The sequence below is a fragment of the Microtus pennsylvanicus genome, chromosome 1 (assembly GCF_037038515.1).
Source record: "Microtus pennsylvanicus isolate mMicPen1 chromosome 1, mMicPen1.hap1, whole genome shotgun sequence".
NCBI lineage: Eukaryota > Metazoa > Chordata > Mammalia > Rodentia > Cricetidae > Microtus > Microtus pennsylvanicus.
Genome location: NC_134579.1, coordinates 29,762,289 through 29,789,432, shown reverse-complemented (window position 1 = coordinate 29,789,432; position 27,144 = coordinate 29,762,289). Strand labels below are relative to the sequence as shown.

The 27,144-nt window shown below is 49.4% G+C and overlaps 1 protein-coding gene and 1 long non-coding RNA gene across 2 annotated transcripts; both read right to left on the bottom strand.

Annotated features, from left to right (window-relative positions):
* Positions 1 to 1,191: 1,191 nt before the first annotated feature.
* On the bottom strand, positions 1,192 to 21,535 carry Ifngr2 (interferon gamma receptor 2). Its single transcript, XM_075960003.1, has 7 exons — positions 21,362 to 21,535; positions 13,143 to 13,275; positions 8,540 to 8,733; positions 5,937 to 6,079; positions 4,302 to 4,464; positions 3,300 to 3,454; positions 1,192 to 1,891 (listed from the first exon to the last, which is right to left on the bottom strand). The coding sequence occupies exons 1-7, from the start codon at positions 21,429 to 21,431 to the stop codon at positions 1,757 to 1,759; spliced, it is 993 nt and encodes a 330-aa protein (XP_075816118.1). The 5' UTR covers positions 21,432 to 21,535; the 3' UTR covers positions 1,192 to 1,756.
* A 2,073-nt stretch (positions 21,536 to 23,608) lies between these two features.
* Positions 23,609 to 26,344, bottom strand: LOC142838755 (uncharacterized). The gene is made up of 3 exons (XR_012908628.1): positions 26,035 to 26,344; positions 25,611 to 25,673; positions 23,609 to 24,353 (listed from the first exon to the last, which is right to left on the bottom strand). It is a non-coding gene; the product is annotated as an uncharacterized LOC142838755 (long non-coding RNA).
* Between the last annotated feature and the right edge of the window lie 800 nt (positions 26,345 to 27,144).

Sequence of the window (27,144 nt, the reverse complement as noted above, 5' to 3'; positions counted from 1 at the left end):
TACCCATTGATAGCCTGTTGGAATTCTCAGTAGGTGGGTGTGTCCAGCTCAGCCCCTCCGTCAGACTGTAAGCATGGACAGCCCACTCCCCACGTCTACAGTGTTTGCTCTGGGCTTGGGCTCTGTGTCCACTCTGACTTCACTGCCACCTTAGCCAACTGTGCTACCCTGGGGGCTCAGCCACAGCCTTCTCCTGCCTCGGGACAATAGACCAATTCCACCCTAAAACCACTTTATAATGGCTGTTCTTCGTTTTCAATGTCACCACATTGGGAACTAAAACCAAAAACCGGAGGGCCTGTGATGGGGGTGCCTCCTTTATCCTTTTCTTTTTGGCAGTGCTGGGACTGGAACTCAGGGCCTTGAGCATGCTAGGCTACTGCTGAGCCGTATTTCCCATCCTGTCCTAACCGTTAGCGCCCCCACCCCACCACCAAGATGGCTAATTCACAAGCCTAGTCAGAGATGCAGCCCAACAGGAGGAGGCTCTGTCAACAAGTGTACAAGGTGCCACCAGCCTAAGGCTGAGTGTCTCTCACTGCTGGCAAAGGCTGTTGGCAGGGCTTCTCAGAGCAGACTGCAAGGTTGCTGTGTCACCGTGGGTGGCAGAGGGGAGAGCTGCACAGCCTTCCCTAAATGAAACAGAAGGGTTTCAAATGTGCCTTTGGGAAGCCGAGCGAGACTGGCAGTCAGCTCGTGTGTGCTCGTGGTTGGTGGAAGCCGAGCAAGAGTGGCCGTCAGCTCGTGTGCTCGTGGGTGGCGTGGTTGGTGGCCATCTTCCTTTCCTGGGTTTGTACATTGTGACTCGTGTGACCGGAATGCTGGTGGCCCCTCTGGAAATACCCTCAGACTCTGAAGAATTAGGAAGTGACTTCTTCCTTGCTGGTGTCTCCTGAGGGCTCATCAGCTCTACTGGATGTAACTTAAGAAAACCCAAGTTTTAGATTCAGTTGGGTTTTGTTCTGACACAAGGTCTCTGTATAGCCCTGGCTGTCCTGGAATTTATCATGTAGATCAGGCTGGCCTCAAACTCAACAGAGATTTGCCTGACTCTGCCTCCTGGGCCCTGGGATGAAAGACGTGTGCCACCGTGCCTGGCTAAAACTTCTCAAAAATCAAAACTTTGTAGAAAAACAGCCAAAGCAACGAAGGTAAAGTGGGGGAGGATGAAGAAGAAAAACTCACATAGACTTTTTACAAAGTTCAATATACAATCCTTTATTTCTAGCCTTAAAAATCCTAACTTAAATTATCACGACTCTATTTACAGAATTGATCATCTCTACGTGTGTGAGGTGCGGGGTAGGCCATGTCCATGCTGGGCAAACACTGGCCTAGCAATAACCACATTTAGACCATTACACTTGAAGTGCACATCAAGGGCCCCTCTTTGTGACAGGCAGAAATGGCTGGGACAACTCATGCTCAGTCTCTCGGCAGCCAGGGCAGCGAACAGCAAAGAGCATCAGAAGTTGGCAGCCAGCCCTACTGCAGTAAATGACTGTATGCCTTTTTAGTGTTTAAGAGAAATGGCTTTTTTCCCTGAGTTATTTTTCTGTGGAATCCTTTTAGATACTATCTAAAAACTCATATGATCCAGAAAACTCATAAAGAATCAAGAGTCCACCATCTTCCCCCTGAAAGGCCTTCCTGAGGCGGAAGTCCGTGGGGGCGCTGTGGTCTCTGCAGAGTCGGGGCAGAATGGCAGCAGCATCCCACATCGTCGTCCAGGGCAAGCAGGGACTGGTGCCCGGGCTCATAGTGTTTGGAGCACACGATCTTGCTCCTTTTCTAGAGAGGAAATGATGGACACAGAGTCCCAGGCATCATCCTTTGGGGAACTGTCCTTGTCCAAGACTTCTAAGATGGGTTGCTCCGGGTCCTTTAAATACTAGGAAAGGTCACAAAACAAAACGGTTACAAACAGTTTCATCAGCCAAGCCTCCGTGGTAGAGTCAGCTACATGATATTCCCGTGTAACTGTATGTCGTCAACCAATGCATACTGCCACCGACAATATTGTTGTTACTATGGTGACGCCTGGGGTCAAGTCCAGGGCCTGGTACACGGTAAACACACAGTCTGCCCTAGCGCACGCCCAGCCCTGATTTCCAGCATGTACCTGTCTTTACCTCTCATCTCAGTAATAACTGTAATGGGGCTCCAGAGGAAGGCCTGGGGTGTAGCTCCGTGTGGCAAGTGCAGGGGCCTGGGTTCCATCCCCAGAATTGTAAAATCAAAACCAATCAAACCACGTGAAAATTAAGGGCCAACCATATTCATTTGACGATAACCGTGAAGAGCGGAACTGAGAAAAAGTAGGACTTCTGGCTGTCCTCAGTGTACACTTTGTGGGTGATAGACTTTAAAACATTTCAGAAATGTAACATTTGATGGGGAGATGACCCCTTAGGTAAGGGTGCTTGCTGCCAAGCCTGGCCACCTGTGTTTGATCCCCAGGACCCCTGTGATGAAAGGAGAGAACCAGCTCCTGAAGACTGTCCTCCAACTTTTATACCCAGCATGCATTTCTCACCCACCTGCTATAACAGAAAATGTAACCTTCAGCTGTCATCCAGCTGTGACAGGGTGGAGCAGGGAACGTCCCTAAGTGCCCTGGGAGCCCCTTCTTCCACTTGCACACAGCCCTAGGGTACGCTGGGGTGGGGTGGGGGTTCCACAGGAAGAGAGGTTTCACAGCCCTCAACTTTCCCTTTGGTCCTTGGCTATGGACTCACCCTGTTTCTCAGGCTCTGTCTGCAGCCCTTAGAAGTGCTGAAAGAGACACCAAATGCTAAGGGCCAACAGAAAGAGGAATGGGGTCACACCCACCCGTGACACCCAGACACAGAAGCAAAACCGTTCTCTGTTCTCAGGGAAAATCAGTGACCTTTGGCAGTTTTTCATTCTTTCCCAAAAGAGTGCATCGAAACCTTGGATTCCTGCCCCAGAGAAACAGCTGGGGTGAACCCTGACTCAGCTCCTCTGAGGGTTGGACCTGAGAGGCAGGACGAGCCCAGTAAAACCCCAGGGGCCATCAGGACCCTACTCTCTGACAGTGTCAAGCAAGGAGCCTTTAAACCTATCTCCACGGTGCCATGTGCTCATACGGACTTGGATGTTACCCGACATTCATTGTATCACATCGTTATTGTGCGGATTTACGTGCGTGGCCAGTGCCCACCTACGGAGAGCAGAGGCCAACTGTCGGGAGTCAGTGCCTCCTACCGCGTGGGTGCTGGCTCAGGCGTGTGCCACCCTGCCCAGCTGGGTCCCCTGCTTCCAATCTGCACACTCACCTCCTTTATTTGTTCCGGGATGTTTGGGGGAGCTTGAAACCAGTACTTCACCTGGCTCTGGTATTTGAGGAACAGGTAGAAGCAGGCCCCCATGAGCACCAGCAGCGACAGAGAGATGCCCAGGAGGATCAGGGTGACTTGCAGCCTGGTGTAGTCTAAAAACAATGACATAAATGTGAGCGGGGCGAACCGCAGTGCGTGGGCCACCTGCCACTGCTTGCCACGTTCGTGTCCCAGTAAAACCGACAGGAACCCTCTCCTGCCCTTGTCCTATGCACTTAGTAATTTCAGTCTGAAAACGCCAAGTCTGAAAAATTCTATTTCAAAATAGAAACCTGCCCTGTCATGATATCACACGTGGAAAGCTCCTCACCTAGGTTCACATGATGGCTCACAGTTCACGCATGAGTGCACGCGGGGCAGTGGGATGGCTCAGTAAGTAAAGGCACTGGTCCCTCCCCATGACAGAGCTCAGTGCGATCCTGGAGAACTGCCCTCTGACCAATGCTCAGCTGGACATACACACACACACACACACACACACACACACACACACACACACAAATGCAATAAAAATTCCCAATAAAAATAAAAACACCAGCGTACTCAAAATATCATATAAAACCTCCTTCAGGCTATATAAGGTATCTATGAAACATAAGGGAATTTTGTGTTCAGACTTAGGACTCATTCCTAAGACTCTTCATTATGTATATGCAAATATCCCAAAATCTGAAACAAGAAAACCTCAAATCATACATACTTCTGGGTCCCAGGTGTTGTGGAGGCTACTTAGCCTAGTCACATGATCAGACTTCCAGGTAAGCACTTCTGGACCTCTCTGCTCCTACCGCCTGCCGCCCCTCACAGCCTGTCCTCCTGCCACCCCACGTAGCCTGCCTGCCTGCAGCCCCGCAGCCTGCCCGTCTTCACCGTTTCAGGAGAAGCATTTTCACAACCGCTCCACACAACACATGACAGACAAATGAAGGGATGCCTTACCCTTTGCTGTTGTTTCTTGGCAAGATACGTTGCTGAACGAAGACTTAGGTCGACAGTTACTTTTGTTTTTCACAATCAGCTGCGTCTCAATTTGTAAACAGTAAACTCTAAATGACTTCAAATCATCCAACACAATGGAGTTCTTCTCGAAGGGGCCGCTCACCTGGGTAGACAGCATCACGGTCACACAGGTCAGCCAGCCAGCCAGGGCCAGTGGCTGCTAGCTTTTCTAGTACCTCCTCAAATGCACAGTGAGCACGGCCGACCGGGAACAAGACCACAGGGCTGGAAGCTCTCGTCAGCCTTGTGCAGCAACCAGAACTTAACAAATACTACTTTCTAGGGTAAGAATTCTCTGGGCTGGAGAGATGGCTCAGCCGTTAAAGGCTAGGCTCACAACCAAAGATAGAAGAGTTCAGTTCCCAGCACCTACAGCTGTCTCTCCAGACACACACACACACACACCTCCTAGAAAATTAATACATTAGGCTGGGTGATGCTTTGGTGGGCACAATGTTCGCTGTGCAATCAGTACAAGCAGCTGAGTTCAGATCATCACCACCCATGTAAAAATCATGCATTCTGACATTCGGCTGTATCCCCAGAACTGGGGGAGCAGAGACAGGTGGATCCTTGGAGCCCGGTGGCCATCCAGTCACTGAATGGTGAACTCCAGGTGCAAAGAGAGACCCTGTCTCAAAAACAAAATAAGGTGGAGAACAACAGAAGAGGTCACTTGACATTGACCCCTGTCCTCCGCACACATAAGCGTGGATAGGTATACCTGTGCACACACACCCTCAACAATAAAATAACATCTGTGTCTTACAGAGAAATTTTTCCCTTTAATTCCAAAACAGCCTCTGATTTGAAGTAAAACTTGCTGATCCCTTTATAGTTTTGGCCAAAGTGACCATGGGTATTTATGTCCTCAGGAGATAGCTGGACACAATGGTCTCAGGCTGACAAGGTCCCTTGGATCTGATGTCCCTGTCAGCCTTCTTTTTGACCATATCTGTCTCGTGGCTTACACTGATCAAAGCATCTGCAATGTCCCATGTGTGCCCTCTCATCCACGATGATGTCCCACAGTGGAGGCATTAGACCTTGGATGTTCTTTCTCCTTTCAGGTGATCCCCGCCTAGTCATGCATGGGGCCTTTCTGCAAACCATTCAAACCACTTGCATGACATTGCAGATCATGTAGTCCATGCCAAAAGTGGTCCCTTCAAGGGGGGAAGAGAGCCTGATGTCAAGGAGGCCTTGTCCTGGGATTGCTCCCATGGTTTTTGTGGCCTGACCGTAACTGAAATGACATCACAAATCTCTGACCGTCTGCAAAGTCCTAACTATCTAACTGGTTTGGAGGGAAAGAGGTCACTGTACCTCCCTAGAGTCCAGACACAGCAAACCCATTATAGGCAAGGAACCAGCAAAGCCTAAATTGGAACCAGACAGCAGTAACGCATGACACCAAAGATGGGTCAGACCGTCAGAGAGAAGGATTAATCCTCAGCAAGGAGGATTAAAACGGGCTCAGGGTCAAGCTCCAGGAGACACAGGGGGCCCTGGTCTTTCTTCTGAGTCAGAAACTCCAAAGAAAAGAAACCCTAGACAAAGGAGAAAAGTTCTTGCCTGTTGGGTTCCTGTTTTTTCCCAGTAATGGACATGATACTCAAAAGTTACTTCTGTCGTCACATCAAAGGGAGGGGAGAAGTGGATGATGAGGGAGCCTTTTCCTGGGGTCACCGAGATGTTTTTTGGAGGCCCAACAGTAACTGAAATAGAATTACAAACAAAAAAGCTCACATGAACAACATACACTCAATATGCATACCCATATAGACCATATATGTGCATACAGTCTGCATGATCTACTTCTGTATGTGTGTGTACACACACGTTTATGCTTAGATAAGCAACGGCTTTGTGCCTGCTCTGAATGTGCTGTTTACTGAAAAGCCAACATCCAAGTGAAAGGAATCCCCCTGCGATCCCACATGTAGCCCCAAACCAGCCTCTGGCAGGTGCAGGATTCACCCCCGCTGACGCCCTCTGAGCTGCTTCTATTAGTACCACACGGAAGTTGTCTTCCTGGCTCCCACTAGGGAGGGAGAGGCCAAGCAGGAGATATATGTTTTGAAACTTTGCTGGTAGGCCACAACCTCGTGGTGATATACAGATTAATAGAAATGGATTAAATTAAGAATGAAGAGTTAGCCAAGAAGAAGCTAGAGCTAATGAGCCAAGCAGTGATTTAATTAATACAGTTTCTATGTGATTATTTTGATTCTGAGCAGCCGGGACAAACAAGTGGTCTCTTGCAACATAAGATAAATAAAAAGTTAGGTACCTCTAGTGTTTTTATAGCAATGAAAAAAAAAAAGAATCTGCACACGGCACATCTCAGGGCTGTGGCCTTGCACAGTCTTTCAGGATGGCACATCTCAGGGCTGTGGCCTTGCACAGTCTTTCAGGATGGCACATCTCAGGGCTGTGGCCTTGCACAGTCTTTCAGGACGACGTGGCTAAGGTGCTGGCTCTCAGCAGGAAGTCTTTGAGAGTAAGTAAAGTTTCCAGAATCATGGCTGGCATCAGAATCCCAGACAAATAGGACAGAAAGTTAAGTCAGAGGTCAAGTTTTCACCCAGAGTAGGAAAAGCTGTGTAAGACTTGAAGTCTGCAGAGAAACGGGTGGATCTGGAAAGCACAACACTAAGTGAAGGACCCAAACTCAGAAAGAAAAAGCATGCATGTTCTCCCCCACCCATGAAGATCCTAGTCTATAGTGTTCGTGTGTGTGTAAGTAAAAAGGATACCGCATGAAGATCCTAGTCTATAGTGCTCATGTGTGTGTGTAAGTAAAAGATATCGCATGAAGATCCTAGTCTATAGTGTTTTGTAAGTAAAAAGGATACCGCATAAAGATCCTAGTCTATAGTGTTTGTGTGTACGTGTGTAAGCAAAAAAGACTGAGTGTGGGTGTAGTATAACATTGCTATATCATTGGGTTCTCTTTTACTGTTGGTTTTTGAGAGAGGGTTTCTTTGTGCAGCCCTGGCTATCCTGGAACTCATTATATAGACCAGGCTGGCCCAGAACTCAGAGATCCACCTGCCTCTGCCTCCCAAGTGCTGAGATTAAAGGCGTGCGCCACCCTTATCCCAGGTCACTTTTTTTTTTTGGATTTTTGAGACAGGGTTTCTCTGTAGCATTTTGGTTCCTGTCCTGGAACTAGCTCTTCTAGACCAGGCTGGCCCAGAACTCAGAGATCCACCTGCCTCTGCAGTTCAACATTCACGGACACCTCACATGAGAGGCCCTGTTCAGGTCTGAGTGAAAAATCTTTCTTTCGTAAAGTCAGTGTGCTGAATCAGGAAGGGTGACGAGAACCGACACACACAGGCGGTTGCCCTCTCAGTAGGGTGGGTGGGGTCTGTCCTTCAGCACCTGTCCAGCAGGCATCAGGTTCCTGCTCTCCAGACCCACAGCAAGGAGAACAAAAAAGGGGTGCAGCTGCCTCCCAGTGAAACAGTATTTGCAGTAGCCAGGAGGCAGGTCAATTTGGAGCCTGGTGCAGCAAATCACCTTCCTTTAGCATCAGCCTCCAGGGCCAGCAGTCTCTTATGACCCTACATATTTGCCTTCCGCTTATTTAGGATGATGGCCAGGACCAAGGCCTAGGGCAGGTTCAACATTGCTCACTAAAGAGGCATGAAAAGAAAACCTGGGCACCATAGAGCATTTCTTTTTAAAGATATAGTCATTTAATTTCCCCCCCCCCATTAAAAAAAAATTTCTGTGTAGGTGCATGGGTGCCCCAGGAGGCCAGAAAAGGGTGCTGGATGCCCTGGAGCTGAAGTTTAAGGCAGTTGTGAGCTCTCCAATATGGGTGCTAGAAACTGAACTCTGGTCCTCTGCAGGAGCATCTCCCTAGAAACTGAACTCTGGTCCTCTGCAGGAGCATCTCCCTAGAAACTGAACTCTAGCCCAGCAGTGGTGGCACACGCCTTTAATCCCAGCACTCAGGAGGCAGAGGAAGGTGGATCTCTGTGAGTTCAAAGCCAGCCTGGTCTACAAGAGCCAGTTCCAGGACAGGCTCCAAAGCTACAGAGAAACCCTGTTTCGAAAGACCAATAAAAAAAAAAAAAGATAAAAAAAAAAAAAGAAACTGAACTCTGGTCCTCTGCAGGAGCATCACTCTAGCCCCTGTAAGGTGTCTCCCCAAGTCCTCTCACCATTGCAATAGTGCTCGAACTGGCTCGAGGTGACCCACTTAGAAGTGAGGCTTCCTTGCTTGGCTCGAACTCGTAAGTGAACTAGGCGTAAACCTGTGAAACTCTTCAAGCCGCCACCTCCTGTGAAGTCACACTTCGTCTCTGTGATGTCTGTACAATTCACGTCCTTGACCTTATTCCAAGAACCAGTAATGCTGGGAAAGAAAACAAGATTTCAATTCACAGTTCTTCAGAAACATTGTTTTCCACAAAATAGTTGCAATTGCAATTTTTTCTCCTTTTGGCATAGGTCAAGTATACTGTTTACCAAGGATTAGTTCCTATGCTGTCCCTACTTAGATGTACCCAACACAATGGTTTTAGGGTAGTCAGCTACCACTATGGCCAATTTTTAAAATATGTTGCTATCCCCCACACCAAAAAACAAAACACCCCATCCGGTATCCATTGATAAGAATTCTCCATTTTCCCTCAACCTGGTGCCCAGTCACAGGCAACTGATGTACTTTCTGTTTCAACAGGTTCCCTCGTTCTGAATGGAACCATACATATCATATGGCTGCCCATGACAGGCCTATTCACGCTATAGATTGTATCATTTTTGTTTAGCTTTGGTTTTTTTTAAATATCTGTTTTATTTTTATGTGAATGTGTATGTGCTTTTGAGCGTTCATGTATTCTGTCTGCATCTAGGTGCCCAAGGACGGGTAGAAAAGGGTATTGGATCCCCTGGAACTGGAGTTACGGCCAGTTGTGAGCTGCCATTTGGGTGTTAGGAAATGAAGGTACACACTCTTAACCACCGAGCTATCTCTCTAGCACATTTTACATTTATTTCCGTGTGAATGTGTAACCATAGCACACATGGAAGTCAGAGGACATGTGTGGAACAGGTCTCAGTTTCACTCTGTGGGTTCCAGGGATTTGAACCCAGGTTCTCAGGCTTGGCAGTAAACGCCCTTTCCCTAAGCTATCTCTCTAGTTCATGTATCAGTTCTTTGTTCCTCCCCAGCCCCAAACCCCCACTTAAGCCTGGTATGTTGGCACACACCAGGAGTTCTACTTTCTCTTTTCTTCCTTCCTTTTTTGTATTTTTTGTTGTTTTTGTTGTTTTGTTTTTCGAAATAGTGTTTCTCCAAGCTTTAGGCCTGTCCTGGAACTTGCTCTGTAGACCTTGAATTCACAGAGATCCGCCTGCCTGCCTCTGCCACTTGAGTGCTGGGATTAAAGGCGTGCGCCACCACCGCCTGGCAGGAATTTTAGTTTTCTAGAGGCCATGACACTCAGATTATGAACTTGCGGTCAGCCTGGGTTACATGAGTTTCAGACCAGTCTGCAACACATAGGGAGACCCTGTCTTCAAAAGCAGGATGAGGAGGGGGAGGAAGAAGCAAGAAAAAAGGGACAAAGGAAGAAAAAAAGGTCCCTTTATATGGGGCAACACACTTTGTCTATACGTCCGTGAACTGGTAGGCATGTATGTCTGCCATTTTGAAATGCCTGACCAGGGTTCCCAAGGGAGCTTATCGTCATGTATGCATAGTATCCAATCCCAGGGCCTCAGAGCTGAGGAAGAGAAGGACCATGAACAGGACCCCCTCCCCTCCCCCGTCAGAACAAGCACTTTCTAGCCTCCAGTCTGCCAATCCCATTCCGCCAGCGGCTGAATTTGGAGGAGCAGGCCCTATATCTCACACTCCCTGACTCACCAGGGGATTAGACACTCCTCCTGCTCCCGCCCCCCCCCCCCACGGTCTTCTAACCTCGTCCCCATCTCAGAACAACTTTTAAAAAATGTTTCTTGGAAGAGAGCCTAATGGGGGAATAGGAACTCTGAGAGAAGGAACCCCTTTCCGCGGGGAAGGTAACCTCACCAGACCCCATCAAATCGGCCTGAGCTTTACTAGCCAGATGACTCACTCCGGCTTCTGGGCTCTGACCCATCTTGGACTTCTGTCTCAGAAATCACCTAGCGTTTCGTGTGTGAGCGTGCGGGGCATCTGTGATGGCTAATTTTAATCGACAACCTGGCACAGTCTAGACTTTCCTGGGAAGTCTCAACGAGGGCACGCAACTGCGAGGATCGTTTCTTAATACACTTCTTCAGTCTCCTTATCTCGAAGAGAAGAATCAGGTCAGAGACAGCTTGGTGGGGGAAGGTGCTTGCTGCCAAGTCTGTTAGCTTGAGTCCACTCCCCAGGATCCACATGGTAGAGGAGGACAACCAACTCTGGCGAGCTCTCCTGACTTCCACATCAGCTGTGGCATCTGTGCCGTCCCAGTGCACACAAAACATTAAATAATAAGAAATATGTGCTTATATGTGTGCATGCACATATATATATATATATTTTTCTTTCTTTCTTTCTCTTTCTCTCCCTCTTTCTTTCTTTCTTTCTTTCTTTCTTTCTTTCTTTCTTTCTTTCTTTCTTTCTTTCTTTCTTTCTTTCGGGGAAGGCTCAACTATAGCATCTGCTTCCTAGACTTAGGAGGAAGACTGAGATATAAGAAAAGCACTCGAACAAGTACCCCGTGCTCAACAAGCAAATGTCTGTCAGAACTACTTCTACCACTTAGGGCATCCCGGAGTCAGCGCTCCTCAAGCCTTTAACACCACCCTCTTCCTTGTTTCCTACACAGGACCCTCTCTCAGCTTTCAGGACTGAGGGCCTGAAGTGGCATGATGGGAACCTGCGGACGCTTCCTCTGGAGAAGACGGTCTGATTAATGCTTTAATGCTTCACTATCCTTGTTTTCTCTGGCCCCGCCCACACAGCTGAAGCTCTGTCCCCACATCCCAGGCTAGGTGTGGGTATGCATGTTCACCATGCGCGGAGCCCAGCAGGCTGTGATGCTCGCTGTGCTTCTGCGTGTCCTACAGAGAGCATGCGCTGCTAGAGCACTCAGAGAAACAAACGTTCTGAGTGGGCAGCGGCAGCAGGGCAGGTCTCCATGAGCCCAGCAACAAGCTGTGACCAGGCCTCGAAGACCAGCGGAGGACAGCATGCTTTTGTTGTTAATACAGCAAAACCCTCCAGATTCTATAACGTTGGCTACTAATGTTTGCTCGCTTTTTAAGGATTAAACACTAGGGCCATACATACTGGTGGCTGCTATCTGTGACCTACTATTTAAACTTTACAATCCCCCACTATGTTTCCTGTAGATTTTGTCATAAAAGCGACCAAATGCTTCTTTTCTTTTTAATAAAACCAACCTCAACCCCTGATGAAAGGCTACAAAATGTTTATCAGAAAGAAAGGAAGGATGGGGGTTGGGGAAATGACTACCATTAAATGATAGCTCACAGATGTGGGTTTAGACCTGAACACCCAATGGAGCCTGTAAGCCGCCAGTGCAGCGGACAAGAGAGCCGGACACAGACACAGGCAGATCCCTGGCCAGCCCATCTAGCTGAATGGGAGAGCTCCAGGTTCAATGAGAGACTCTGCCTCAAACAATATGAGAGGCAGAGGCAGGCGGATCTCTGTGAATTTGAAGCTAACCTGGTCTATAAGAGCTAGTTCCAGGTCAGGCTCCAAAGCTACAACGAAATCCTGTCTCAAAAAAACACAAAAGGGGGGGGCAGAATTAAGGAAGGCACTTGGACATGCTCTCTGGCCTCCAGATGCCTATGCCTATACACACACACACACACACACACACACACACACACGCACACAGGCAACGCACATACATGCACACACGACTTAGAATCAAACAAGCTACTCTAGACTATGAAGCCACACGCACACGTACACTCACACACATACACGCACGACTTAAGAGTCAAATGAGCTACTCTAGACTATGAAGCTACACACACACACACACGCACACACACGTGTACGACTTAGAGTCAAACAAGCTACTCTAGACTACAAGGCTACACGGAAACATTTTCCACAAAGTTCAGTAGACTGAGTACAGTGGCATCAGACTAGAATCTCAGTTACTCAGGAGGCTGAGGCAGGAAGATCTATAGTTCTGGGGCTACATGAGCAAAACGAATGCTTGTCTCAAAATATACAAACAGACAGTTTTGTTCACGTGGTGCGTGTGCAGTGACTTGGTCGTGATCTTCTATCGGCTTACAACTGAGCACACTCTCCCAGTGCACAGCTCTAAGGGTGCACAGCAAGTGCCAGCCAACAACAGAGAGACAGGCAAAGGAGGTGAGAGGCAGAACAAAGGGCGAGAACAATACATCATTCAAAACAGAAAAACCAGGTGAGAAACCGAGAATTCATTGTAGTCTGCAGAGTAAATTCCTTCGTAGGCTGAATTTGGACTTTGAGGTTTTTAAACCTGAAAGCCGCCCCTTCCTTTTCCTAGGCGGAAGTCAGCTCTCACTGTGAGGAGAGTGAAGGGGTTAACTTTCACCAGGAAGGGAGGGTACACAGCAGCCAGTGTTTTCCCGGCCGCCAGACACACTTGAATGGACCTCTTGTGGGTGGGAGGTTAGAGCTCGGTCCTTGGAGCTTTTAAAAGCACGAGAGAAATACCGGCCATGCACAGATCTCTCCACAGTCCTGCTGACTCCATTGCTCCATCTGACTCCCCACCAGGTCCCAGCAAGGATACCCATAGAACATCAACTTACAATTTATACTCCACCTGGTAAACCACTGGTCTCGTGTCGTTGGTGGGGGGTGACGGCGCCCAACTCAGAATCTGCTCATCATTGTACAGGTGAAGGTTCAGGTGCTGAGGAGCAGCAAGCTGGGAAAAAGAGTCTTGAGAGGAACCAGAAATGAGGGGGGGATGGGGCAGATAGGGAATGAGAGGGGGAAGGAACAGATAGGGAATGAGGGGGGATGGGGCAGATAGGGAATGAGGGGGGATGGGACAGATAGGGAATGAGAGGGGATAGGGCAGATAGGGAATGAGGGGGGGATGGGGCAGATAGGGAATGAGGGGGGGTGGGGGCAGATAGAAAATGAGGGGGGTGGGGGCAGATAGGGAATGAGGGGGATGGGGCAGATAGGGATGAGAGGGGATAGGGCAGATAGGGAATGAGGGGGGAATGGGGCAAATTAGGAGGGGGATGAGGGCGGGCAGGGAAGTAGAGGGAGGAAGAGGTGAAGAAGAGATGAGGGGGAATGGGCAGGGAGAGAAGAGGAAGATTGCATAAGAGAACGCTCAATTACAAAACATTTCAGGGCATGTCATTAAAACATTTATGCAGTGCAGCCCTCGTCACAGTTCAGGAACGGGGGCACCTGTTCTCCTGGCATACCCTCTGGGTCTGATGGTGTGGACACTAGGGACAGTGGGAGAAGTGTTTGAGGCCACCCTTCACCTGCAGGCTCCAGCTGGTAGAGCAAGTGGTGGGAACCACAGCCTGGCTCCACCGGGATCTGAGATCTACCTTTTGTGACTGCGCTTGACTCTGGGCTGCCCAAGCCTCCATTTTCCTACAGGAATAACCCTAACCCCGACCAATAGTGGAACGCCCATAGAGCTTGGGTAAAGATTCTGTCGGTGAGGAACTAACAGGCGCGGGCAGGGTACCAAGATGACCCTGCATGTATGTGGAGAGGCAGAGGCCCCACATCAGGCAGGCGACCGCCAAAGGCACGCGACATCACCTACTCCTCCGAGACCCCTCAGCACTCGTCCCCGAGCTCTGGGACAGCTTCTAAATCCCAGGTTCCATGCCACAGATGAGGAGATGCGCTCTCAGTTCGCCTCCCAGATAACAAAATAAGGCATTCCCTCGAGGTAGCAGATTCCTCCCCCTGGGGTGACAAACTAGTTCCAACCCATCCTGTCAGACAGATACTCCCTCTGCAGGCGGGGCTAGAGTCTGAGAACCCTGGAACCTTCTCTCTAAAGAGATCATAACACTTTCTCTGATCGAGAAAGATTAATGAGAAATATTCAGAAGGTGGAAAGAAAAACATACCGCTCCAGAATTCAAAGCCGGAAACTCAAACCACATGTTTTCCGAAAGCGCTTCCAGACCCGGCTCCCCACCCCCACCCCACCCACCCCCGCGCCCGCCGCGGCACACCGCACCGCCTGCCACCGGGCTGCAGCCCCTGTCTAGTTACGGAGTGTCAAGCGCCTCCACCTCTGCGAGCTCCGCTGCCCGCGGCCTAGTTCTTCTTTCAACACCGCTGCCCATTCACGCGGGGCGGCAGGAGAACGTGCACCAGAGCCAGCCAAGAGAAGCAGCGTGGCAGAGGACAGACCGGTTCAGCTCACCGCGGCCAGGCGCCCAGAGAGGAATCTCAGGGACGCGCTTTGCCTGCCTGCACCGGGGTTTGTCGCTGCTGTACCTATCACCCCAAATGAGAGAGCTTTAAACAACCCATTTATCATCTTAGCACATGCATCGTTTATCATCATTCTGGGCAGATGTTTGAAACGGGCCCATTACCCTGCCTGCCATACCTCCCCCCACCATCTCACACATTTGCAGGTGCCCCTGCCTGAGACCGGCTCTTCCCAGTCTAAACACCCATCTAAGAAAAGCAACACCAGGGGACCCAAGCTGTGGCGAACCTTGCTCCGCCCACACAGGTGCTCTCAGGTTCAAAAGAAACTCAGGACCAAGGGCTAACACGGAAGTGTCTGCTGGCTCCTCTCAGCTCTTCTCACTCCACCCCTACCCAGCCCGCTGGTGGGCTTCCCTTCTCCCAGCTCCTCATTCCTATATAACCTGCCTGCCATCCATGCGCCAGTCTTCCCTTCTCCCCTTCCCCCTTCCTTGCGCATCTCATAGCCTGGTCCAATCTGCTGGCCATGTTTACTGCTTTCTCTCCCTGCTCTGGCCTTCTCCAGATGTCTCTAGCTGTATTCTCTCTCATATCTACAACAAAAACCCACGCCTCACCCACAGCTGGGAGCAGGCAGGTCCTCGCTTTATACACTTGTTAGGGCTGGGGGGTGGGGCTCATGGTACAGCATTTGCCTAGCAGGCCCAAAGCCCTGAGTCTGATGTCCAGAAACTCAAAAACCAAACCAAAACAAAAACCAGCAACAAAAAGATAATCTCTGGGAAAGAGGGAGTTTTCAGACTAGGCCTATGAAAGGTCACCCAGCACAGCCGTGTTTCCGCGAGGGCCGTCTTGGAAACCCTTATCTTGTTATAGTCACTGAAGAAAATGAGTCTGAGGACTGTGGACTCCACCAGGAAGTGCCAGAGATTAATCCACATATCATATTCCACTCTACCAAACAGCCCTCATCCCGGCCTGGAGGGCTCATCCTTGACCTTCAGCCTCTCCACTCCAGCCCGGTTTGTCCCTGGGAAACGCTTAGCACCCTGTCCTTGGGACATAGTTCTGCCCTTCCCTCTCCACCAAGTCTCCTGGTCTGCTCAGTCACAGCCTCAGCACAGTGACCACCTGGAACATGTCAACTTGCAAACCTGCCCCAAGGTGCAATTCCCACCTGAGTCCCTCACACAGAGAGGTCAGAAGCAAAGACTTTAGGACTAGATTGCCTGGACTTTGTCATTGTCTCAGGCTGCGCTCAACTCTGCCTCCCAGTGCTGGGATCGAAGGTGTGTGCCACCATGCTGGACTTCACAGTACACTCTTAATCCGGCCCTCCGGAGGAAGGAGGGAGTTCATTTGATGTGTAGGTGTGCCCCACCAGCGGCACCCCAAGTCTGTCAGTCTCCCCTCAGCACTAGAGCATGCACTTTGAAAAGGTGGGGTGTTGCTGGGTTTGGGGGTGTTTTCTCCTGGGGTCTGGAACGACAGACACAAAAGATGTGGAAATGAGTGTTGCGCCCTTCCACTTGGAAGCCATGCCAGGCCAGACTCTCTCTTCCTTGCTTGCTTTGTGTCTGAGCCCACAGCTTTGTCTCATCTCACAGGCCAGGGCGAGGGTGCTAACGATTCTGGGCGAGAGACTTCTCCGGATGGTTCCAAAGATCTGTGTTAGTCACTTTTATGTCACTATACCAAACCATCTGACGGAGTTTGGCTGGTTGAGGGGATTTCAGTCCATCCTAATGGGGGAAGCACGTGAGAAAGGCTGCCACTGGCAGCTCACTGTGTAGCTGCATCCCCCGCATCCCCCCGCCTGCATCCCCCACATCCCCCGCCTGGCTAACCTATTTCTTAAGTATATGTGAAGTCTCAAGTGTTTGGATCCCAGGCCATCACAGGGGTGGGGCAGGGAGGCAGGCTGGAAGGACCTGTGACCCCGGTGCAGAGGGCATGCTCTAGTGAGCTCCACCCAACTTATCTCTTCTTACCACAGTGCCACGGGCACATGGAGAAGGAAGGCAGAGTGGAGCTCTGCTCCCCCTCCCAGGTCTGGGCACTTTCCAGGTAGGAGCTCCCTGTCTTTGAAGTCCCTGCACCCACCCATGGGCACCACATTGGTTTCCTACTGTTGCTGCAGCAAATGACCACCAAGGTGGCAGCATGAAACAATAAACATTATCTTACAGTTCTGTAGGTCAGAGTGCAGCAGGTGTTTTGGGGGCAAAGGTCATGGGCCTAGGAGCTGCAAGTAGAAGAATTTGTTCCCTTACCCTGGCTAGACTCTGCTGAAACAGTCTCCCGGGTGATTATACTGGACATAACCAGATATGCCAAAATCATATCGGACATAACCAGATACGCCAAAATCGTACTGGACATAACCAGATATGCCAGAATCATACTGGGCATAAACAGATATGCCAAAATCATACCGGACATAACCAGATATGCCAAAATCGTACCAGACATAACCAAATACACCAAAATTGTACCGGACATAACCAGATATATCAAAATTGTACTGGACATAACCAGATATGCCAAAATCATACTGGACATATCCAAATATGCCAAATCGTACTGGATATAACCAGATAAGCCAAAATCATATTGGACATAACCAAATATGCCAAAATCGTACTGGACACAACCAGATAAGCCAAAATCATACCGGACAGAACCAGATATGCCCAAATCGTCTCTGTTCTAAAATCCTATGTCTATGGGCCTGCCACTTCTCATGCAGCCTAACAGTCACAGGACACTGGCAAACTGGGTAAGAAGGCATACTAATCTGGCCTGTGACAGGGCAGAGCCATTGAATATTGTACCAGCCTGAGGCCACTTATTGCTGGTCACTGCAAGCTCACTACCTGCAGAGGCAGGCATGGGGAACCAGATGTTCTTAAAATCTTAAAAATGGCATCATTTTCAATTATTCATTATTAGCCAATAGTTTTTAATTAATTAACTGATTAATTAATTAATATGTATGTGAGACTGAGAGAGAGAGAGAGAGAGAGAGAGAGAGAGAGAGAGAGAGAACAACTTGTGGAAGCTGGCTCTCCAGCTACCATGTCACTAGACTTGGCAGCAAGCAGCTATGTCACTGTCCAAAAAATGACATCTTAAACCTGAAAATAATCACATCTTTAAAACAGTGACAGACTGCTGTCTGCTCTGACCTTTCACTTATTTTTATTTCTGTGTATGTGAGTGGGCCCGTGTGTGGCTATGTGTATCACGTGTTTGCAGGTGCCCATGGAGGGAACTGGTGGCTGTGAACTACCTGACGTGGGTTCTGCAGGAGCAGTAAGTGCTCTCAACAGCGGGGCTGAGCCATCTCTCCCCCTCCACTTTCACTAATGATCCGTTGCCTCTGACAACTCTGTGGGAGGAGCTTCATCATTTGTAAGGAAGCTCAGGCTTAGGTGCGGACTGGCAGGATTCTGTGGCTCTAGCCCCTTCATCCCTGCGCTGTATCCTGTTGCCTTCGTCAGCACCACTAAGAAAATTTGTGTGGGGTTGAGATGCCCCACAGGCTCATGCTGTGAGTATGGGGACTCCAGCCTGTGGTGCCCTCACAGGGCTGTGTAACCTGTAATGAGGGGCTGATTAGGGGGGTAGGCCACCAGAGACCAGCTTTTGAAAGTTACACCCACTCCCTGGCTCTAGTGTGCTCTCTCTGCCTCCTGGTCAGCCTCCTGTGAATCATGACTAATGCCACGATCTTACCTCCAGCACCTTAAATGTGCTGGTAACGAAACCAGGAAGTTACCCTTTTTAGTAAACTCCCAAGAGCAAGTTTTTTTTGCTTGTTTTGTCTGGTTGGTTCCCCTCCCCCAGCCTCCCAGATAATTTGAAGATTACCTACTTCAAAAGAACAGTTGAAAACAAAGAGAAAATGTAGACAAAGCTTAGCAGCTTGCTTCAATAAACATTTATCTAGCTACACACATTTATCTAGCCCGCACATTTATCTAGCTACAATGTAGACAGTTTCCCCTCAGAGAAGGCACCTGGACAGGAGACTCCCTAACACCCATTCCTTTCCAATGGCTTTTAGGTTGTCTGGGACTTACTGTCCTTGCCAGTGGTTAACATAGACACTAGACATTCCTTCAGGCCTGTTAGAGACACTAGACATTCCTCCAACCCTGTTAGAGACACTAGACATTCCTCCAAGCTTGGGAATGATGGCGATGAAGTCCTTATACTCTCACAAGCAACACACACACATACACACACACACACACACACACACACACACACACACACACACACGCACCCCACAGCCAATCCACAGTTTGAGTGGAAGCCTTGATTCTTCAGGGCAGGTGATTAAGTAACTAAAGGGTTCCATGCTGTCATTTTTTTTTTTGGTCTGTTTTTTGTTTTGTTTTGTTTTGTTTTTGTTTTTCTGTTCTTCAGCAAAGGGCTGCCAATTAGCAAAGCAACAGAGAGCAACCATGGACTGTTTTGGGTCCAATATTTTTATGCTACCCTTGAACTCACTGGAAGAGCTTGATATTATAAACTTTCCTTCCAAAGCCTTGTTTCTGGGGGCTGGAGAGATGGCTCAGCATTTAAGTTGCTACTTGCTACTCTATCAGGGTCCCAGTACCTACTCGGCAGCTCACAACTGTGTATAACTCCAGTTCTGGGAGATCTGGCACCCCCTTTTGGCCTCTACAGGCACCGTCCACTCCAGTGGAGCACATACACACATGCAAGTAAACACGCATATATCATTAAAAGCAACTTAAGAAAGCTATCTGTAACCTATGGAACAGCGTGGGACTCTTCCTTCCCATCCCTTGCTGGCTTCAGGATCACCCTTAATATTTTCACTTTGCATTGTGACTAAAAAGCTCCCAGACAGCATTTCTCTGTGTTGCACTGGCTGTCCTGGAACTCGCTCTGTAGACCAGGCTAGCTTTGAACTCAGAGACCCACCTGCCTCTGCCTCCTGGGTGCTGGGAGCAAAGGTGTGAGCCATCCCCTGATCTGCAGGGGTTTTTGTTTTTAATATCTGTCCCAGTCTTTTTTTCATTAAAAAAAAGTATGAAAATTTCAAATTGTTACTTGTTAAAATCCTCGCATGAGACTCTAAGAGATTTGCACAAAGGGCTCCCATGTTCAGAAGACCTAAGGATCCAGTTTGTCGTCAAGAAGCTACAGACCAAAACTTTTATGGAATATAATAAAAGTTAATCATTAGAAAATGATAATGTTCCACGATGTCAGTTGTAAAGTTTCTAAATATGTCTATCAACCTCTGAGCTCACAGCACAGAGTTACAAACAGTCACAAACACCCTCTGTGGCCCCAGCCCACAGCACCACTTGTCCATCACATACAACTTGGACAATCACAGGCTCTTGTAAAGGTGACCTAGGGAGGGGCAGCCAGAGACTGCTCAAGGCAAAATTGGGGAACATCAGAGTCTGGGTTTGAACCATTTGTCTGACTCATGAGAAAAAGTTAACCATGTAACCAGGGTGCATCCCTCTGTGAGAATCTCTGCCCTTAGGGAGACAGGGAACTTAAGGCCCAGGGATGCAATGAGAAGGTCCGAGCCCCCAGAGCTACCTTCAAATGGGAGGGAGCTTCCTAATTCATGAGATTATTTAACTAATGGCAAATCAAAGAACAAAATAGGGAATGCTAAGAAAAGGGGGGGGGGGCTGGAGAGGTTAAGAGCACTGGCTGTCTTCCAGAGGACCCAAGTTCAATTCCAAACACCCACATAGCAGCTCACAACTGTCTATGACTCCACTCTCAGGGGATCTGACACCCCCACACCAATGCACATAAAATAAAATTAAATAAATTATTAAAAACAAACAAACAACAAAAGCAGGGCGGACTACAGTGGCCAGGAAACTTCAGGACCCTCCTGTCTCATCCTGAGATCTGTGGGGATTTTGCTTATTTGTTTGTGTTTTTCACAGACATGCACCGTGCAATCGCTGTAGACTCCAGCAATCCGGGCTTTGACATGATCTCCGCATGGGAAAGAACCCAGCAGAGCATATACAAACACAGAATGGTCTTGGCCAGTGAGGTCTTCTTTCATTGATTTTGATTCCTGGATCATAAATATAGTGAGGTAGTGACCGAGGCAGGAGGTAGAGTTTAGGTAAAGGGCTATCTGGGTGGGTTGGGCAGAGTTGGAATTCAAAGTCAGGCTGAACGGGAGCCCCTGTCCTCATACACTGCAGGGGACACGGACATTTCTGTTCCTCATTTATAAGACTCCGAGAAACTGAGTACCAGGATTTTATAGGCCGCCCAAAGCCAATGTTGGTCCTAGCCCTTCAGCTGCTCTCCCCGGCACCCAGCAGCCAACAGAGACCGAGACCTCGGTCAGCTCCAGGTCTGGAATTCCCCGAGGTCCGCCATACACTCACGGCGGCTCCCTCCCGCAGACTCCTCGGGGTCGGTTCCCCGCCCGATCGCGGACGCCCGTAGATCGGGACCCGCTGCAGACCCCTCCACCCTGCGCCCTCCCGGTGCAAGCTCCCGGTGTCACCCACGCGTGGACGCGACACCCGCCGAGTCCTCGGGGTCCGGGGTCCAGGGCCGCGCTTACCTAGCGGAGGCGCAGTGGCGCCGAGGCCATAGAGGAGCAGCCACAGCAGCCACAGCGGCGGAGGCCGCATGGCCCGGGCGGCCCGGGACCGCGGGGTGGACGCCGCTCAGACCGGTACCGCGGCGGCCATGGCGAGCCGAGCGCCCGCCTCTTCCCAGCCGAGCCGCAGAGCCGCCCAGCCCCGCCCGCGCCCCGCCTCCGCCCTGCCCGCGGGACTTTCCCGGGTGTTCCCGGGAACCACGGTCACCCGCTCCAGCCCAGCACCCCCCTTTCCAGCCTAGCACCCTGCAGCGGGGGCCCCGGCCGCACCCCGCCGAGCCGACCTCCAGGCGTAGCCGGGGACCTTCGGGACCGTCCTTCTGGGGGCCTGCGAACACCCAAGCCCCACCTACCCCGCTTCCAGACTGCCGCTATCCAAAATTTGAGGATATGCCCATTTATTTTGAATTCTGTTCTCTTTAATGGCCCCAAAGTACATGCTAACCTTTGAACCCTTTTTAGCAGAAAGTTACTTAGGGGTATAGTAGAGAGGACCCGCTAGGGCATCGTGTCACAGAGAAGGAGGAAGGAAAACTAGAGGAACTTGACTCTTTGCTTCAGAATCTGTGGGTTTGGCCCTGTGTGCTGTGAAGCTTAGGAGGAAGTGACCCCGAATGGGGCAAGCAGAGGCTCCCAACCTGAGCCCTTCGCAGTGGCAAGCCTGTTAGTAGAGAAGTTTTCACCTGCCACCCTCCGTCCTCCAGCTCAGCCACAAGGAAGGGGCAGCAAAAGGTGGAGGGGAGATGGAGACCTAGTCAAAGACGTGGGTCCTCCCACCCGGGATCAGCTGCACTTCGCCCCTGGGTCCTCCCCACTCCCTTCATTGTGTTTTGAGATAAGGTCTCAGGTAGCCCTGGCTGACTTCTAACGGGCTGTCAGCGAGTTGGCCTTGAACTTCAGATCCGTTCAAGATCCTCTAGGGGCCCAGACACCCTCCTTTTCTGTGTGTGCAACTCTTGAAGTTGGCCTGTGTACTGGCTGGTTTTGTGTGGCAACTTGACATAAGCTAGAGTTATCGGAGAGGAAGGTGCTTCCTCCCTGAGATCCAGCTGGATTTTCTCATTTAGTGGTAGGGAGGTACCCATGGTGCTTGATGCCATCGCTGGGCTGGAAGTCCTGGCCATGGGAAGCAAGCCAGTAGCAGCAGCTTCCCCTCCAGGGCCTCTGCATCAGTTCCTGCCCCCAGGTCCCTGCCCTGCTTGAGTTCTTGTCCTGACCTCCTTCAGTGAAGAACAGCAATGTGGATGTGTAAGCTGAGTAACCCTTTCCTTTTTGCATTTTGGTCATGGTGTTTTGTCACAGCAATAGGAACCCTAGCTAAAACAGCCTGTTATAAAAATATGTGGTGAAATACCTAGCAAGAATTGAAACTATGCCTTTATTATTTCAAGACACAAAAATGTACTTATAGGCCAAGTGAGAACAGCAGGGTTTGTCGGGATCTTTTCAACATGCTCTTTGAAAATGGCAAAGGAGAGAAAGTCTAACCCAGAGGCTGTGGATTAGGAACGAGAAGTGGTTTTCTCTCTCCTTTCCCCTCCCCCCATTAATCATGTTTTGTTTGTTTGTTTTTGGATGCAGGGTGTCAGGTTAAGGAAAAGGGAGTGTGTGTCTTAGCTGAGGCCATAAGGGGCTTGTGACCGCTGAGTCTTTTAGATGGGAAATCTTGGGAAACGCTGCCACCCCGCCCCGCCCCACCCCTTCCGGAATCTCCCTCCTGAGCTCTTCTCTGCAGAAACTAAGAGGATTTGTTTTCCCTGCAGAAGTCATAAACACTGTGCAAATGTGTGTTCCTCAGATTGGCACCCTGTGCCTCAAGCATACAGTACCCCAAATGCAAGTGATTCTCTCCCAAGGCGATTTTGTCAGGGCAAAGCCAACTCAGTGCTGGCTTGCGCTCTCCTGCCCTTCCTGATGTCCCTGATAGCGGGCTCTAAACTTCTACTGAGATCTGGCAGCTGACGAGAACAGGAACCCGGTTTGACTGGCATTTCCTGTGAAAGCGCATGGCACTCTTGGCTCTGTCTTCCCTTCTTTGCACCTGTACAGCCCTGAGTCATGTGCCTCCTTCCTGGGTGTTCTCTTTGTTCCCAGCTCCTTCTCCCCTTTTGAGGCAAATTTACTGTGGCCACAGTGAAAAGATTAAACCACAAGGCATTTTATTCACATCTTCCAAGACTGTGAGAGGAAGAGCTGTTCTTGGCACTGTGTGCACACAGTTACATAATCCTAAAATATTTATTTTATGTGTATGTGCATTGTGTGTGTGTGTGCACGTGCCTGTGTGTGTACCACATGTGTGCAAGAGCCTGTGAGATCAAAAGAGACATAACATTCCCTGGAACTGAAGTTATAGGTGGCTGTGAGCTGCCATGTGGGTGCTGGGAATTAAACCCTGGTTCTCTGATGTGGGAGGTCCTTCTGTTTATGTGTTGCTTTTATTGGTTAATAAATAAAGAAACTGGCTTGGCCTATAGCAAGGTAGAAGGAAGGCGGAGTCAGAGAGAAGCCATGTAGCCCCGCGGGAGCCAGATGGAACTTTACCCCGTAAGCCATAGGCACGTGATAATACACAGATTAATGGAGATGGGTTAAATTAAGCCAATAGGAAGCTATAGCTAATGGGCCAAGCAGTGTATTAAATAATATAGTTTCTGTGTGATTATTTCGGGGCTAAGAGGCCGGGAACTAACTAGTGGCCTTCCTTCAACAGCCCTCTGTAAGAGTAGCCAGCACTCTTAACTTCTGAGCCATCTCTCCAGCCACTGGTCATGTGCTTTTGTGAAATCTGCAAAGTCAGAAGGAGATTTGAGCCACTTTGGTAAGAGCTCTGTGTCTTTCCTCTTCGAGTCTCTTTCTGACACCCTTGCCATGTAGGGAAGTGTTGAGGTCGCTGAGTCTTGAGAAATGCTGTGATGTTTAATATGTCGATGCGGATCAGGAGTAACTGTAGCTGTGAAATTGAAAAAGAAACTTTCTAAGTCAACAATAACAAAAAACCAGTTTTGGGGCTAGAGGTTTGGCTCAGCAGGAAGAGAACTGGCTGTTCTTGCAGAGGACCCAAATCCAGTTCTCCGCACCATGGCAGCAGCCCTGTCTCCCGCAACTCCAGCTCCAGGGGATCCAGCACCTCTTTAGGACTCTGGGCCCTGCACTCACATTGCACAGACACACAGACACACATACTGTGAAGTAAAATATTTTTAAAAAGCAAATTCTGGGGCTGGAGAGATGGCTCAGAGGTTAAGAGCATTGCCTGCTCTTCCAAAGGTCCTGAGTTCAATTCCCAGCAACCACATGGTGGCTCACAACCATCTGTAATGAGGTCTGGTGCCCTCTTCTGGCCTGCAGGCATACACACAGACAGAATATTGTATACATAATAAATAAATAAATATAAAAAAAAGCAAATTCTGGCTAATCATGCCAGAGGAAAGACGAGGTTTATTGTATGTAAACACACACATGTGACCATGTTCACATACATAGAGATCAGCCCTTGGCATTTTATGTCGCGCTTACACACATCTCAACTTTGACGTTAAAAGTGACCTTTCTAACTTATAATTTATAAGTCATGCCTCAGAAGGAACTCAAGCACCTTCCTGTCTCTAGATGATCCTGTGCAAGGTCAGCACAGAGGCAAGAATGACTTATTAGTAAGAGCAGGCAAAGGGACTTACGAGCATGGTGGGCGGTCACAACATTTCCTTATGTTTTCTAGGTTTTGTGAAGCTAGTGTACTTGGCAGCCTTAATGCTAGTGTATTTAGAAGCCTTAAAATGGTTATCTGTTGTTTATTTTCCCATTCTAAATTAATATTTACCATCCTGCCTAATTTTATATTCTTTATTGTATATTATTTTATATGAAGAGAGCTCACATAATATTATATGAACTTTGGTTCTAAGATTTGAATCTGCCCCACCTTTCCCAAAGATTTCCTACTGTTGGGTCCCTCAGTGTGCCAGCTTCCGACTCCGAAGCCATCAGAGCTAGGTACTGTTCCCAGGAGTGGATCTGTATTGTGTCATCTTTGTGACCTGTGACCCCACTTCCTAGAGTTCCTCTCCCGGCCTGAGTCAGAATGAGGGGAACAAGTGTTTCTACACACGCTCACTGGGTAGCAGAAAGTGCGCAACCTTAGTCCTCATTCTTGGGAGGGTTGGGTTGAGTGGAATCAGGTCACAGCTCATAGAGCATGGCTTACCTGTTGGCGTCCTGGATGGCAGGAACGAGCCCCTGACGATATTCCACCACGGCTGCTTTATCTCTGCAGGATACATGCATGAATATTCAAGTTGGAGGTCTGATAGTGGAGAGACACCGGGGGACTGGATTCTGGATAGTCTTAGGTGTTAGCTCGTCCCTGCTTCCACTACTTCCTGCTCACTTCCTCCCAATTTCCTGCCAAAGCACTTCTTCCTCAGACATAAGAAAGACAAGGCCGCATAGACTGTGCTCAACTCTTATAATGGTATCAGATCAAATCTTTATAATACCCTATTCACATACACGCATGTGCGCTTACATACATGCACAATGGCTCGGCTCCTCTCATCAAAGCCTGGCTTGCTGAACTTGCCGTAGATCACATGACTGATAAGTGCTGGGGTTGGCTCCCTTACTCTTACCTGATTTCAAAGCCTACTGCAGCTCATGTCTAACTTCTGCTGCTGCCGTTCTTTCTCCCGTAACCAGCCCTGTTCTGAGGCCCAGTTCTTTTTCCTTAACCAGCTCTGTTCTGAGGCCCAGTTCATTCTCCCGTAGCCAGCTCTGTTCTGAGGCCCAGTTCCCGCTCCCGTAACTTGCCCTGTTCTGAGGCCCAGTTCATTCTCCCGTAGCCAGCCCTGTTCTGAGGCCCAGTTCATTCTCCCGTAGCCAGCTCTGTTCTGAGGCCCAGTTCATGCTCCTGTAGCCAGCTCTGTTCTGAGGCCCAGTTCATGTTCCTGTAACCAGCTCTGTTCTGAGGCCCATTTGCCCTCTGCTCCTTGCTCTACCTGCAAGTCTCTGTAACTGTATCTCTTAAAGGCCACCTGTGCCTGCTTCTCTGCTTCCGCTGCTGTGGATTTACCAGCTGGCTCCTCTTCCTGTCCTCGCCTGGCCCCCTGTTCTCATGCTTAAATTCAGAGTTCAGTCTCCCATCTAGGCTCATCTCTGCTCCCAGAGAACTTTGGGGCCTGTCCTCACTACCATCTCTTATTGCTTGAGACCACATTGTTGCTCTCTGTGGGGTGACACCTCCATAGCAGGCCCACTGACTTCCGTGTGTGTTTGCAGTTGCATGGCCTCTGGGAACATAAACTGAGCCTCGTGTTTGAGTTGAACCCAAAGCGGGACCCTGATGACCGCTAAGTGAAGGTTTGGTTTGTTGCCGGGCACTCAGGATCAGGCTCAGAAGCATGGACGCAACGCTAACGACTTTTGCAGTGTGAACTTCCTTAAGGAAGGACCTATTTTGGCTCCCGGTTTCAGAGCCTTTTGGTTTTTGGTTCATCACAGCAGGGACGGCATGGCTGCAGGAGTGTGTGGTGGAGGCTGCTCACAGCACAGATGACCTGAGAACAAGGAAAGAACGGGGGATAGGGGAAACCTTCAAACACCCACCCCTGGCAAGCTACTTCTGCCGGCCTGGCCCCATCTCCTAAAGGTTCCATAGCCTCCTGACTTAGCACCACTAGCTGGTGGCTAAGATTCAGAATGTGAGCTTGTGGTGGGACGTTCAAATTCAAATGAAATGCTCG

What these genes read in the sequence shown, in the direction of transcription:
- Ifngr2 (XM_075960003.1), bottom strand. Translation starts at nt 21,431, where the DNA reads ATGCGGCCTCCGCCGCTGTGGCTGCTGTGGCTGCTCCTCTATGGCCTC. An exon ending in TACCAGGTGGAGTATAAATT is followed by an intron (nt 8,734 to 13,142) that starts GTAAGTTGATGT and finishes TTTCTTTCCCAG; the next exon opens with CATTACTGGTTCTTGGAATA. An exon ending in GTTCGAGCACTATTGCAATG is followed by an intron (nt 6,080 to 8,539) that starts GTGAGAGGACTT and finishes ATTCTATTTCAG; the next exon opens with TTACTGTTGGGCCTCCAAAA.